This window comes from Fonsecaea pedrosoi (assembly GCF_000835455.1).
Source record: "Fonsecaea pedrosoi CBS 271.37 unplaced genomic scaffold supercont1.3, whole genome shotgun sequence".
Lineage (NCBI taxonomy): Eukaryota > Fungi > Ascomycota > Eurotiomycetes > Chaetothyriales > Herpotrichiellaceae > Fonsecaea > Fonsecaea pedrosoi.
Window position 1 is genome coordinate 47,150 of NW_013550613.1, and position 12,910 is coordinate 60,059.

Here is a 12,910-nt window from a genome sequence, read left to right on the forward strand (position 1 = left end):
CTTTTTGGATTCTTTCTTTGGCCGGGCAGGTCACTCTCCTTGATCCATCCCGCCAGGCGCCTGTTGTCTCCCCATCTGCCTCGCCTTCAACAACTCATCACATAACAGCAGGTTACTCGCAATTCCCTGACTGCTCGCGATACTGTTCCTCAACACGCGGAACCCGTCAAACACGCCTTCTTGCACAGGATCCATTGGCTCTCCAGTCACGAGATCTAATCCAACCACATTTCCCTCGGCAAATTCATCTTGCAGGGCGGCTAGTGCGTCCTGGATGTCGTGTCCAGAATTTGCGGCGAGTGTTTTCGGGATGATCAAAAGGGCGTCTGCGAAGGCAGCAACACCCCATTTGGCTTTGCCCTTGACTGTTTTTCGCACCGCTTCTGACGAAAGGTGTGCTGCAGCGGCGATCTGGAACGACCCAGCCCCAGGAACGACACACCCGTCCACAATGGTGTTGTATACGCTTCGTAATCCGTCTCTGACTGCGTCTGTAATTTGGGTGATGCTGTGCTGGTTGGGCCCCTTAATTAGAAGTGTAACTGATTTCGGGTCTTTCACTTCCTCGACAAAGGTATATTTCTCCTCGCCCAGGGTCTGTTCATAGACCAGTCCTGCCCATCCAAGCACTGAAGGATCGAGATCATCAACACTGTTCTGCGCCTTTCCACCGCATACGAGTTGGAGACGTTCCATGTTCCGTCTCTTTGCTCGCCTAAGCGCCAAGATGCCGTTCTTGACAAGGACGTCGAGACTCAGTGGATCGATACCCTTCTGGTTTATCACCACAAAGGACTTCTTAGGATCGGATCCACAAACTTCATTCTTTAGAGCGACAATCTTCTTGAGCTTTTCATCAACGAAGCGACGCTCTGAAGCGACAAGTTTGTCTCTTTGTTCGGCGCTGCTGTAATAAAACCCGGAGTTGATTTCAGACTTTTCATATTCGAGAGAGACATTCAAGGTGAGAATGAAAGCGTTCTCGACTCGTTTCGGCATATCAGGATGTCGCGCGCCATGGTCTAACACTAGACCTCGAATCAAGGTGGTGTCAGAACTTAGTTTGTGTTGCAATTTCATGATTTCGATCATGTGCAAGTCGGGTTTTTGAGGAGGCCGGTGGATGGCTAATACGGCGTCAACGATAGATGGCGTCAGCTGTGCGGCAAGAGCGGCGTTGATCTTTGTGGAGAGGGAAGTTTTTGCAATCGAGAGAAGTAGATTGCGGTCGATATCACGGGTGATTTTGAAGGTGTCAAGAAACTTGAGGGTCTCTGTTTTGGCGATTTCAAAGCCGTCGGTGATGACTCTTGGATGCAGACCTTCTTGGATGTATCGGTCTGCTTGTTTTAGGAGCTCGCCTATCAGTAGCACCACAGACGTTGTGCCGTCGCCAGTAATGTCGTCCTGCGCCGTTGCAGCGCGAGCAATCAAGGTGGCGGTGGGGTTTTGTATTGACATCTCTTTCAGCAACACCGCACCATCTTTTGTCAGCTTGATTTGACCTGACCCGTCAACCAACATCTTGATTGTGCCCGAAGGGCCCAGGTTCGACTTGAGAACATCCTGGAGGCCTTCCCCTGCGTTGATGTTGATTCGAAGTGCCTCTGCTCTCCGGCGAGATTCTGCTTTAGGGTTCAAAAGCTGCGTTGCTGTACATGGTCAGATAGATGGTCGCCGGAAAAAGATCAGTAGACTTACCAGACATCTTGTAGTTGTACAGATCATGGTGGTAACACTAGAATCGCCCTGTTTGAACTTTCATGGCGGGATTGCATACAATTTCATGCCAAGGATTCTCGTTGATCTTGGAAGGTCTGCCGGGGAGCACTTACGCCAATCATGTTGCGTGCCAAGACCAAAAACCCGCAAATCAGAGCATCCTCAGTGCAACTTCTGAAGCTGCGGAATTATTTTCTGGGAGAGTCTTAAAATTTCGAGGCGAAACTCACGCTCTCACAGCATCTGTTCCTTAGTAGGCATTGATTACAGCTACAACTTTCAGACTTCCCAGAGGTGTGACTTGGGTAGCCTAGGTGGACTGTGAAGCCTGCACCCTCCAATCCCCAATTACACAGTTGCGCCATGGCCGATTTTCTCCTCCATGAAGGGCCTATGGGCTATTCCGTGTTCAAGGTCGTCCACCAGGCTGATACTGTCGGCAATCGTCTGAAGGAGGTTCAAGATAGTGTTCAAGATCTTGCACGATTTGGGAAGATGGTGGACCTCGTCAGTTTCCTTCCATTCGAGTACGACTCTCATCATCACTCAATTATAGTGCATCGCTAACCATACCTCAGGAGCGGAAAGCAAGCGCTTTCAGAGCTGAACGACATCTCTGAAGGCATCGCATCAGACTATCTCAAATCCTTCCTCGAACTAAACCTCCCAAAGGCTGGAAAGAAGAACAAAATTACCTTGGGTGTCTCAGACAAAATCCTTGCGGCCAGCATTAAGACAGCATTCCCCAACATCGAGTGTGAGACTGGAGACACAAGCGAAGTCGTTCAGGACATGCTTCGAGGAATCCGGCTACACTCCGAGAAGCTCCTCAAACAACTCCGCGAAGGTGATACGAATACCGCACAGCTTGGTCTAGGCCATGCGTACTCGCGGGCCAAGGTCAAGTTTTCCGTGCAGAAAAACGACAACCATATTATTCAGGCTATCGCAATACTCGACCAGCTAGATAAAGCGATCAACACCTTTTCTATGCGTGTGCGCGAATGGTATTCATGGCACTTCCCAGAGCTCATCAAGATCGTCTCAGACAACCACAAGTATGCCAAGGTAGCACTATTCGTCAAGGACAAGAATACCTTATCCCACAGCAGCCTTCACGACCTAGCTGCAGTAGTAGATGACGACGAGGAAATCGCAAAGAGTATCATCGATGCGGCCAAAATAAGCATGGGTCAAGAAATTTCGTCTTCAGATATGGAAAATGTGACCTTGTTTGCGGAACGAGTGGTCAGCCTCGCGAACTACCGAAAGACACTGCACAGCTATCTCGTCTCTAAGATGGGCGTGGTTGCGCCCAACTTGGCTGCCCTTATTGGGGAAATCGTGGGAGCCCGGTTAATCTCTCACGCTGGCAGTCTGACCAATCTGTCAAAATATCCCGCTTCTACAGTTCAGATATTGGGAGCGGAAAAGGCTCTTTTCAGGGCATTGAAAACAAAAGGAAACACGCCCAAGTATGGACTGTTATACCACTCCTCATTTATTGGAAGAGCCGGGCAGAAAAACAAAGGAAGAATATCACGATTTCTCGCAAACAAGTGCTCGATCGCCTCAAGGATTGACAACTTCTCCGAAACTCCATCTACAGTCTTTGGACAAGCACTAAAGAAACAAGTTGAGGAACGTCTAGAATTTTATTCCTCAGGGGCACAACCCACCAAGAACGAGGCAGCGATGGTAGGTTGTGACAATCTTACAACGATGGCCGCACGCTAACTTCGCGCACAGAAGGATGCTATGGAAAAGGTCCTTGCAGAAATGGAAATCGAATCCCCCACTAAAACAGCCACCGATCAAAGTGAAACAGCAGCCCAGAAGCCGGACAGCGCAAAGAAGGACAAGAAGAAGGATAAGAAGGAGAGGAAAGACAAGGCCGTAGACCCAGAAGACACTGGCAAAAAGGAGAAAAAGGATAAGAAGCGGAAAGTGACCGAGTTGGATAGTGAGGGCGGCGAGAAGAAAAAGAAGAAATCAAAATCCAGGGATTAGGAGGGAGTCCAGGAATGGTTTCTTTTTGGCAAGGTGTTGGCGGTCCTTTTATTATTATGCTTGCTATGAGGCATTGAGCTTTAGCCAGTGCATTCCCTGGTTACTCGGTATTGATAACTCTACAGTGACGAGTCCCTTGGCATGTATGAGATACAAATAAGTTGACAATGCGGGAGGCGCTTCAAGCTCCACACCAATATCATGACTGTACCTGAATTCGTTGTTAGCTTCCTGGCTGGGACAAGTCACTTTTGAAGCCCTGTTGCGTGGCACAGCCCCTCTCCCTTATCGCTGGCAGCAATTTTGACGCATTTGCACTTTGGATCAGTTTCTTTGACCCAATAGAAAGAAGTCTGTTGAGAGCTTTGAGGAGAGTTTTAACTCGCCGCAACATCTATTGGCCGAGGACGTTGTGTCACTGTCAACCTCTCACTCCAGTACTTACGCTTCACATGTGTCATTAGATCCATGACGTTCTATAAAGCGCACGTGAAAGAGTCGCTGACACTTACACATTACCCATGGTGGACTGCTGGATAGATCTGCGGGAGTTGCTCTTAGTGCGCATGACCGTCTTATTTGCACTGTCCCCCAAAGTCCGTGCATGATGACCTCAACTTCCCCCAAGAGAAAGCTAGGCTACCTCCACCCCTTGGATACGGAGGCGCCTGGACCTCGGCTTTTGAGTGAAAGCGACTTGGAAGGATATGACGAAGGTAGTCCGCGAAGCAAAGTCGCGCGGAAGTTGGATGACCTCGAAATCCACGGTCGTCGGGATCAGGAAAATCACGACACCAGTGAGAGGCAGCAAAGACTCCTCACGATTCCTGTAATATCATCGACTGGAACACCTGACCACGATGGGGACATTGCGTCGCCAGAGAACAAGCAAATATCAAAAAGTCTGACAGAAGCTGATCCCACACCTACTACCGACCCAACAAACCGACCAGGAAATCTATCCCGCTCCAAGTCTCCGCCCATGGCAAGTGGCTTGTCTCATGGATTTTGGCAAGATTCTGAGATCACTGGTCATGATCCCGACGACCCGAGTGACGACGGATATGGGATAAACGGCATTGGTTTCAAACCAACAGCAGCAGTGGCATGGTCAAGATCGCAGCGGCGGAAACAGCAACTGTCCAACTACAAGAATCGCGAAGCGCGAGAAGCGAGACAACAGAGAAGTGAGAGGAGAAAACGTGGTCTCGACGAAGACGAAAACTCATTAACCATCGAGTCCTCGCCTCGTAAGACCGCCCGTGTTCATTTCCACGACGGCTGAGATCAGCCAAACCTGAGAGAGGGCCAATTTTCCCTCCACACCCTCGGACCTAAGACAACCATCATTAAAGTACCATATGATACACGCATGGAGCCCGGCAAGGACTCCTTTCCACCGTCAGTCAGTGAACGCCGCGCGCCACGAACTGTTCATCCTTAAGACAGCAATACCTTTACCAGAATTTGTACCAGTGAGCTCTCCGTTTCCGTTCCTGCTCCTCAATGTCTGCGGCTGCGGCTGCGGCTGCGCGCGCAGCTTCCTCAGCCGCCTTCTCCCGAGCTTTCTTCTCATGAAGCATCTTCATGCCTTGAACAGCCATTGCCATGCCTCTAGCTTCCTCGCGTCGTCTTTGGTCGCACCAGTAGTACATTCCGGAGGCCGAGAGTGCAAATCCAGCGACTGCCAGGTTGGTGGTAATCAACATAGAAGAGAGCCCTACAAACAAGTCAGACTCAAAGGCTCAAGATTCAAGGAAGGGTGACTCGAGGACCTCTCAATATAAATCTAACACCTCCGACTGCCCCCCCAGAAGCTATTCCGACAAGCAGTGCATCTCTTGCGCAAGGTACTTGGTACCATGAAGGGCCTTTTCCTTCGTAGGAGAAGTTGAAGGCATCCCTCCAAGTCACCTCGGGAGGTTTACCGCCTGCTGAGTTGTACGTTCCTCCAGGCAAGGCATTTGCGGGCTCCGCAGGATTCCCAAGCATTTCCCACATCTTCCCAGCTTGGGTTTTTGGGAAGTCATGCTTGGGCTTCGGTCGTGTGAAAGGACGGGCATCTGACTGAGGCTTTTCATCAGCAGGTGAAGTGTCAGACTGCCGCGTATCATCCGCCATTGGGAAAGATCGATGTAGTGACTGAACGATGATCGAGAAAAGCTGCGGAGAAAGACGATACATGTGGAGAAAATGAACCGTCGTTTCGCGATCCAACGATCCGCCCTACACGACCGCGCCACGCGCTTTAATTGAGACGCGTCCAGCAATCAAGTTTCCTCGAGACATATCTTAGTATACGACTACAAATAGATCACCTGCGTTCTGTGTGCTACGAACCATACCGAAGGGTATCTAACATGACTTTGTATCTTATGTGACACAGTTCACGAGGATAAGTCGGTCTTTCTTCTCGAACCTCCGTCGACAATGCCCGTCCGAAAACCGTCTCGATATGGCTCGAACGTGAGACTCGGGAAGGATGCTCCTCGCGGGCGGCGAACGAAGACGATCGATGCCTCCACCCTGCGCACTACCGAGGGAACCTCCCAGGATGAGAAACTCCAAGCCACGCGGCTGGCAAACAGCATCGACGAAGCCATGGGCTTCCCGAGGTATGACTCGGGAAAGAGAAAAGTAGGATGGCTCTACAACATGCACAGTACCTCGATTGAAGACCCGAGAGTACCGGGTGGCCGCGCTGGAGTTGACTTCTATTTCATTGGAGAAGACGGTGACAATTTCAAGGCGACGGTTGATTATGACCCGTACTTCTTGCTGGCTGTGAAACGCGGCCGAGAAGCCGACGTCGAGGAGTGGTGCAAGAGAATGTTTGAAGGTCTTGTTAAATCGGTCAATCGCGTTACCAAGGAAGATCTCCAAATGCCCAACCACCTGCTTGGATACAAGCGAACATTTCTCCAGCTCACATTCGCGAACGTCTCGGATCTACTCACTGTTCGCAAGACACTCTTGCCCATTGCGGAAAGGAATAAAGAGAAAGTGAATGCGATGGATACGTACGCGGAGGTCGCCAGTGCGGCAGCGGGCTTTGATGTGTACGACGACGACCAGGTAACCGACGCTCGCCCCAATGGAATTGCCGATGCTAGCGACTACATTGTGGACATTCGGGAATATGACGTTCCATACCACGTTCGCGTTACCATCGACAAGGATATCAGAATTGGCAAATGGTACATCGTTGAGTCCACCCACGGCTCAGTTTCCCTGACGTGCTTGGAAGAGCGTTTGCAGCGAGCTGATCCCGTTGTCCTCGCATTCGATATCGAAACCACAAAACTACCTTTGAAGTTTCCTGATCAAGTCATCGATCAAATTATGATGATTTCATACATGATCGATGGGCAAGGCTTTCTCATCACCAACAGAGAAATCGTGTCGGAAGATATTGCCGATTTTGACTACACCCCGAAGGTGGAATACGAAGGGCCGTTTCTGATATTTAACGAGCCAAATGAACGCGCGTGCATTGAACGGTTCTTCTCTCATATCAAGGCAGCTCGACCTACTGTTATTGCGACATACAACGGAGACTTCTTCGACTGGCCCTTTGTCGAAGCTAGGGCTGGGGTGAACGGCATCGACATGTATGCTGAAATCGGATTTCGCAGGAACAGTGAAGATATCTACCAGAGCAACTACTGCGTCCACATGGACTGCTTTGCTTGGGTCAACAGAGATAGTTACCTGCCTCAAGGCAGCCGTGGTCTGAAAGCTGTTACGGTCGCAAAGCTAGGCTACGATCCTGATGAGCTCGATCCTGAACTTATGACCCCCTACGCCAACGACCATCCTCAAATTCTTGCAGAATATTCCGTTTCTGACGCTGTTGCAACATATTATCTTTACATGAAGTACATCCACCCTTTTATCTTTTCACTCTGCACAATTCTTCCGCTCAATCCCGACGATACACTACGGAAAGGAACAGGCACTTTATGCGAGATGTTATTGATGGTCCAGGCCTATCAGAAAAACATTGTCCTGCCCAACAAGCACAAAGAACCGAGGGAAGCTTTCTGGGAGGGGCATCTACTCGAGTCTGAGACGTACGTTGGCGGGCATGTTGAGAGCATTGAGGCCGGCGTCTTCCGTGCGGACATCCCTGTCAACTTTGCTATCGACACGACAGCGATTGATGAGCTCTTAAACGATCTCGATGCAGCTTTGAAATTCTGCATTACGGTCGAAGAGAAGAAATCATTGGACGATGTTACGAATTATGAAGAAATCCGAGCACAGATTGTTGAAAAATTAGAAGATCTGAAGAATATACCCAACAGGAATGAACGGCCTCTGATATACCATCTGGATGTTGCGTCCATGTATCCCAACATTATGACTACTAATCGTCTTCAACCTGATTCCATGATTGCCGAATCAGATTGTGCCGCCTGCGACTTCAATCGACCTGGGAAGACATGTGATCGCCGATTGCCTTGGGCATGGAGAGGCGAGTTCCTGCCTACAAAGAGAGATGAATACAACATGATACGCCGAGCAGTGGCAAATGAGACATTTCCTGGGAGAGGGCCCAAAGCACCGAGACGAACATTCCAAGAATTGAGCTTGGACGAGCAAGCTGCAATGGTGCGGAAAAGACTTCAAGAATATTCCAAAAAGATCTACCACAAGATCCACGATTCGAAAACCATCGAACGGGAGGCCATCATCTGCCAAAGAGAGAATCCTTTCTACGTCGACACCGTCCGTGACTTTCGAGACAGGCGGTACGACTTCAAGGGAAAACAGAAGGTTTGGAAGGGTAAGACAGAAGCACTCAAGTCTTCCGCAGCATCTGCTCAGGAGATCGAAGAGGCCAAAAAGATGATTGTCCTCTACGACTCTTTGCAACTTGCTCACAAGGTCATTCTCAACTCTTTTTACGGATACGTCATGCGCAAAGGATCCAGATGGTACTCCATGGAAATGGCGGGCGTCACTTGTCTCACTGGAGCGCATATTATCCAGATGGCGCGAGAACTTGTGGAACGAATCGGTCGGCCATTGGAATTGGACACCGATGGGATTTGGTGTATGCTTCCAGCGACGTTCCCGGAGAATGTCGTGTTCACGTTGAAAAATGGCAAGAAGATGGCAATTTCTTATCCTTGCGTGATGCTCAACCATCTGGTTCACGCACGGTTTACAAATCACCAGTACCAGAGTCTGGTGGACCCGGCTACATTCAAGTATGAAACACACAGCGATAATTCAATCTTCTTTGAGGTTGATGGTCCTTACAAAGCCATGATCCTCCCAACCTCAAAGGAGGAAGACAAGAACCTGAAGAAACGCTACGCGGTGTTCAACCATGACGGGAGTCTTGCCGAGTTGAAAGGGTTTGAGGTTAAGCGAAGAGGCGAGCTGAAGCTCATCAAAATTTTCCAGACTCAAATTTTCAAGTTTTTCCTGGAAGGGAGCACGTTGGCGGAAACATACGGAGCAGTGGCTCGTGTGGCCAACCGCTGGCTTGACGTCCTACATTCACACGGGTCCACGCTTGCTGATGAAGAGCTCATTGATCTGATTTGCGAAAACAAAAGCATGACCAAGACTCTCGAAGAGTATGGAAGCCAGAAATCAACTTCAATCACAACAGCAAAACGATTGGCGGAATTTCTGGGAGACCAGATGATCAAGGACAAAGGTCTGAACTGCAAGTATATCATCTCGGCCAAACCCAGGAACACACCCGTTACAGAACGCGCCATCCCTGTCGCGATCTTTTCAGCGGATGATAGCGTTAAACGCTTCTTCTTGCGAAAGTGGCTGAAGGAGGATCCAGCGGAAATGGATCCCAGAGCTGTGATAGACTGGGACTACTACCTGGAGCGCCTCGGCTCTGTCATACAGAAGCTCATCACAATTCCTGCTGCTTTGCAGAAGATCAGGAACCCTGTGCCACGTGTGGTGCATCCCGACTGGTTGCAAAAGCGCATTACTGCAAAGGACGACAGGTTTAAACAGAAAAAGATGACCGATCTCCTCGAGAAAAGGCCCCTTACCGAGCGCTCTGTGAATCTTTTGGATCATCGACTTCCTGCCAGTGGAGACATGGAAGACGTCCTCAGCAATCAATTCAAACCCCCCGAGGAAGTTACCAAATCCACAAAACGAAAAGCCCCGGAATCAACAAGTCGTGGTCTTGTTGATTCTCTTCCAGCTCTCCCTTCTGAAGCTCCTTTGATTGACGAAGACTATCGAGGCTGGCTCCAGTATCAGAAGAACAAGTGGAGGTCGCAAAAGCAAGCCAAGGCGCGTCGGCGTCAATTGTTCGGGGAAAGACCCAATGTTGCTACAGATTCAATCAGTAGCTTCTTCCACAACCAGGCCGAAATGATGTACACCAATACCTGGCACGTTCTACAGTTACGTCAAGGAGATTTGCCTGGAGAAGTGACAGCGTTTGTTGTCATTGGCAAGAAGATCCACACACTGAATATCAAAGTCCCCCGCACCCTGTATCTGAATCTCAAGGGAGAAGAGCTTCCAAACGTGGACATACCCGGCTGCGATGTTGAAAAGGTCAGCCATGTGTTGCCGAACGGCCATCCTTCGGTTCATTTGTTTCAGTTAACCATGCCCGAGGAGACCTACCTACGAGAAGCGGAGTCAATATCGTTATTGTGCAACCATCCCAGCGTTGAAGGTGTCTATGAACGTCAGTTTCCGCTATTTATGCGCGCCCTACTGAAACTAGGGAATATGTGCTCCTTCGATGAAACTCAGAAAGGTGTTCTCGGAAAGGGACTTGAACAAGGGTTTGATTTAGCATCACTTCTCAGGAGTGATGGCCAGTCGACGTACCTAGAAGAACCCAATTCCTTAGGGTATATCTACTTGTATCATGTCTCTGCTGGCGATAGGAATGTCTTTGCTCTGTTCTCGACCACCAAATCAGAAGCACATATCATCCTCATGAGTCGAACGCGGGACACCCAAGTACCAAATGCTGACAAGATATACACTGAACAATATCGTCAGAAAGTTCAGGACGAGGCTAATGTGCAGGCTCTCTTCGAATATCAACCCAGCATAAGTTTTAAGGTGTCACAAGTGACGACAAAGAGGAAAGCACATCTTGAGCTTGCGGATATTCTGAAGAAGTGGCGCGCAGACGAGGCGAAACCGGCGGTACTCCTCCTTCAGACAACCACGCACAAGTCCTTGATCCATGACGTCCGATTCCTCAGGGAATATCCTGTTATTTTCCTGCCAGCAGATCAATCTGACGTGGATCTCCCTTCCTTAGCTTGGCAAGCTCATGCGATCAAGCAGGTCGTTTCCCACTATTTCAATGTTTCCGGCTGGTTGGTACATCTGATTGAGCTTGCTCGATACGGAGATGTACCTCTCTGCAATCTTGAAAAGGACGACCCTCGATTCCTCATTGATCTGGCGTATGCACGAAGGTTAAAGCGGAGCAACGTCGTTCTATGGTGGTCTGACCAAGCTCGCCCGGACCATGGTGGACACGAACGTGATGACCTTCTGGGCCCACTCAACGAAATCGTTGAGATGCCCTCGATCAACAACGCAGGTGCCTACACTTCTGTCTGCGTGGACGTAACGGTGCAGAATCTGGCGATTAATACCATATTGACCTCGTCTATAATCAACGACCATGAGGGTTCTACAGAAGCAGTCGCCTTTAACCCGACCGGCGACGAAGAAAATTCCCTCAACTTCAACATGGCGAGGTCGAACGGAGGGTTTGCGCAGGCAGCGCTGGAAGTCCTCCGCGAGATGGTCAAGTCATGGTGGGCGGAAGCTTGTCGTGGTCATCGACTCGCAGACGTAATGGTTCAGCATTTAGTCCGATGGGTTGAGGCTCCGGCTTCGTGCCTTTACGATCGACACCTCCATTACTATGTGCAAATGATGTCGAAGAAAGCGCTGCAACAACTCATCACTGATTTCCGCCGAGTAGGCTCACAGGTTGTTTTTGCGAGCCCAACACGACTACTTCTGCAAACGTCGAAGCAAGACGTTGAAAATGCATATGCGTATTCTCAGTATATTCTCAAATCGATTCAACAAAAGCCTCTCTTCCATTTCCTCGGACTTGAGGTCAAAGACTACTGGGACATCCTGCTTTGGTATGACGCGTACAACTATGGCGGTAAAGGCACTTCCACGGTCACAGAGAATACCAATCACTCCAGTCTCGAGACTGTCGTGCACTGGCAACTTTCACAGTTCTTACCACTTCCATTGCAGCCCATTTTTGACGACTGGGTGATCATCTTTATCGAATTGATGCAGAATTTGAAAAGACCACAGATATCATCTGAGAGCACACCATCCACTGTTCGACCCACTCAACTACCTTCTCCGTTCATCAATTTGACAGAGGACCCGACCAGCACCGAGATTACATCTGTCCTGCAAGATCCGTTCTCCAAGCCCTTGAAGAAGCAAATCACAGGTTTAATTCGACGTCAACGGGAGGAGTTGTTACACCCCGAACTGGCCAGCGACTGGACATTCCCATCTTTGCCAGGAGGGACTCTAGAATCCAGTGATGTGCGCAATCCACATGATCCAGTCCTTGAATTGGTGAAATCGCTCATGCAAATAATCTCGTTGTCGAAGCCCCTTCAACTTGAAGCACGACTTCTCCGCAAAGAGCTCTTGGCCCTGTTCGATGTCCGGGAGTTTGGGAAGGAGGCCCGATTCGAAAATCCCAGTGCGAGTTTACGCTTCGAGAATCTTGTCTGCGACACATGCACCATGACTAGGGATTTGGATCTGTGCCGTGACGAGGATATTCTACCAGATGTGAACGAAGATGGAGTGCTGGCAAATAATAAACCTTGGATTTGCAACAGTTGTGGGACAGAGTACAACAAAATCATGCTGGAGGAGAAACTCATCGCGAGAGTTCAATCAATGGTGTTGACTTGGCAGGCACAAGATATCAAATGCAAGAAATGCAGTGGTTTGCAGGGCGACGACAGTGTATTTGCAGATCATTGTTCATGTGGCGGAGAATGGATTGCAACAGCAGATCTGAGAGACATGAAGGGGAGGCTGAAGGTCATGGAACGGGTAGCGGGCATGTACGGGTTGAGGATGCTAACGGCCGTTGTTGAAGAGGTCAAGACTATGTGTACAATTTGATGAGTACATGGGATATGAAGGACAAATT

The 12,910-nt window shown here is 49.5% G+C and overlaps 5 protein-coding genes across 5 annotated transcripts; 3 read left to right on the top strand and 2 right to left on the bottom strand.

Annotated features, from left to right (window-relative positions):
• Positions 1-30: 30 nt before the first annotated feature.
• On the bottom strand, positions 31-1,708 carry Z517_03883 (T-complex protein 1, zeta subunit; the record flags this gene model as incomplete). Its single annotated transcript, XM_013429214.1, has 2 exons — positions 31-1,652; positions 1,702-1,708. The coding sequence occupies 2 exons, from the start codon at positions 1,706-1,708 to the stop codon at positions 31-33; spliced, it is 1,629 nt and encodes a 542-aa protein (XP_013284668.1).
• A 377-nt stretch (positions 1,709-2,085) lies between these two features.
• On the top strand, positions 2,086-3,732 carry Z517_03884 (uncharacterized protein; the record flags this gene model as incomplete). Its single annotated transcript, XM_013429215.1, has 3 exons — positions 2,086-2,249; positions 2,301-3,420; positions 3,472-3,732. The coding sequence occupies 3 exons, from the start codon at positions 2,086-2,088 to the stop codon at positions 3,730-3,732; spliced, it is 1,545 nt and encodes a 514-aa protein (XP_013284669.1).
• Positions 3,733-4,339: 607 nt separating this feature from the next.
• On the top strand, positions 4,340-5,017 carry Z517_03885 (uncharacterized protein; the record flags this gene model as incomplete). The annotated part of the gene is made up of 1 exon (XM_013429216.1): positions 4,340-5,017. The coding sequence occupies one exon, from the start codon at positions 4,340-4,342 to the stop codon at positions 5,015-5,017; it is 678 nt and encodes a 225-aa protein (XP_013284670.1).
• A 172-nt stretch (positions 5,018-5,189) lies between these two features.
• On the bottom strand, positions 5,190-5,853 carry Z517_03886 (uncharacterized protein; the record flags this gene model as incomplete). Its single annotated transcript, XM_013429217.1, has 2 exons — positions 5,190-5,452; positions 5,508-5,853. The coding sequence occupies 2 exons, from the start codon at positions 5,851-5,853 to the stop codon at positions 5,190-5,192; spliced, it is 609 nt and encodes a 202-aa protein (XP_013284671.1).
• Positions 5,854-6,162: 309 nt separating this feature from the next.
• On the top strand, positions 6,163-12,882 carry Z517_03887 (DNA polymerase epsilon catalytic subunit A; the record flags this gene model as incomplete). The annotated part of the gene is made up of 1 exon (XM_013429218.1): positions 6,163-12,882. The coding sequence occupies one exon, from the start codon at positions 6,163-6,165 to the stop codon at positions 12,880-12,882; it is 6,720 nt and encodes a 2,239-aa protein (XP_013284672.1).
• Between the last annotated feature and the right edge of the window lie 28 nt (positions 12,883-12,910).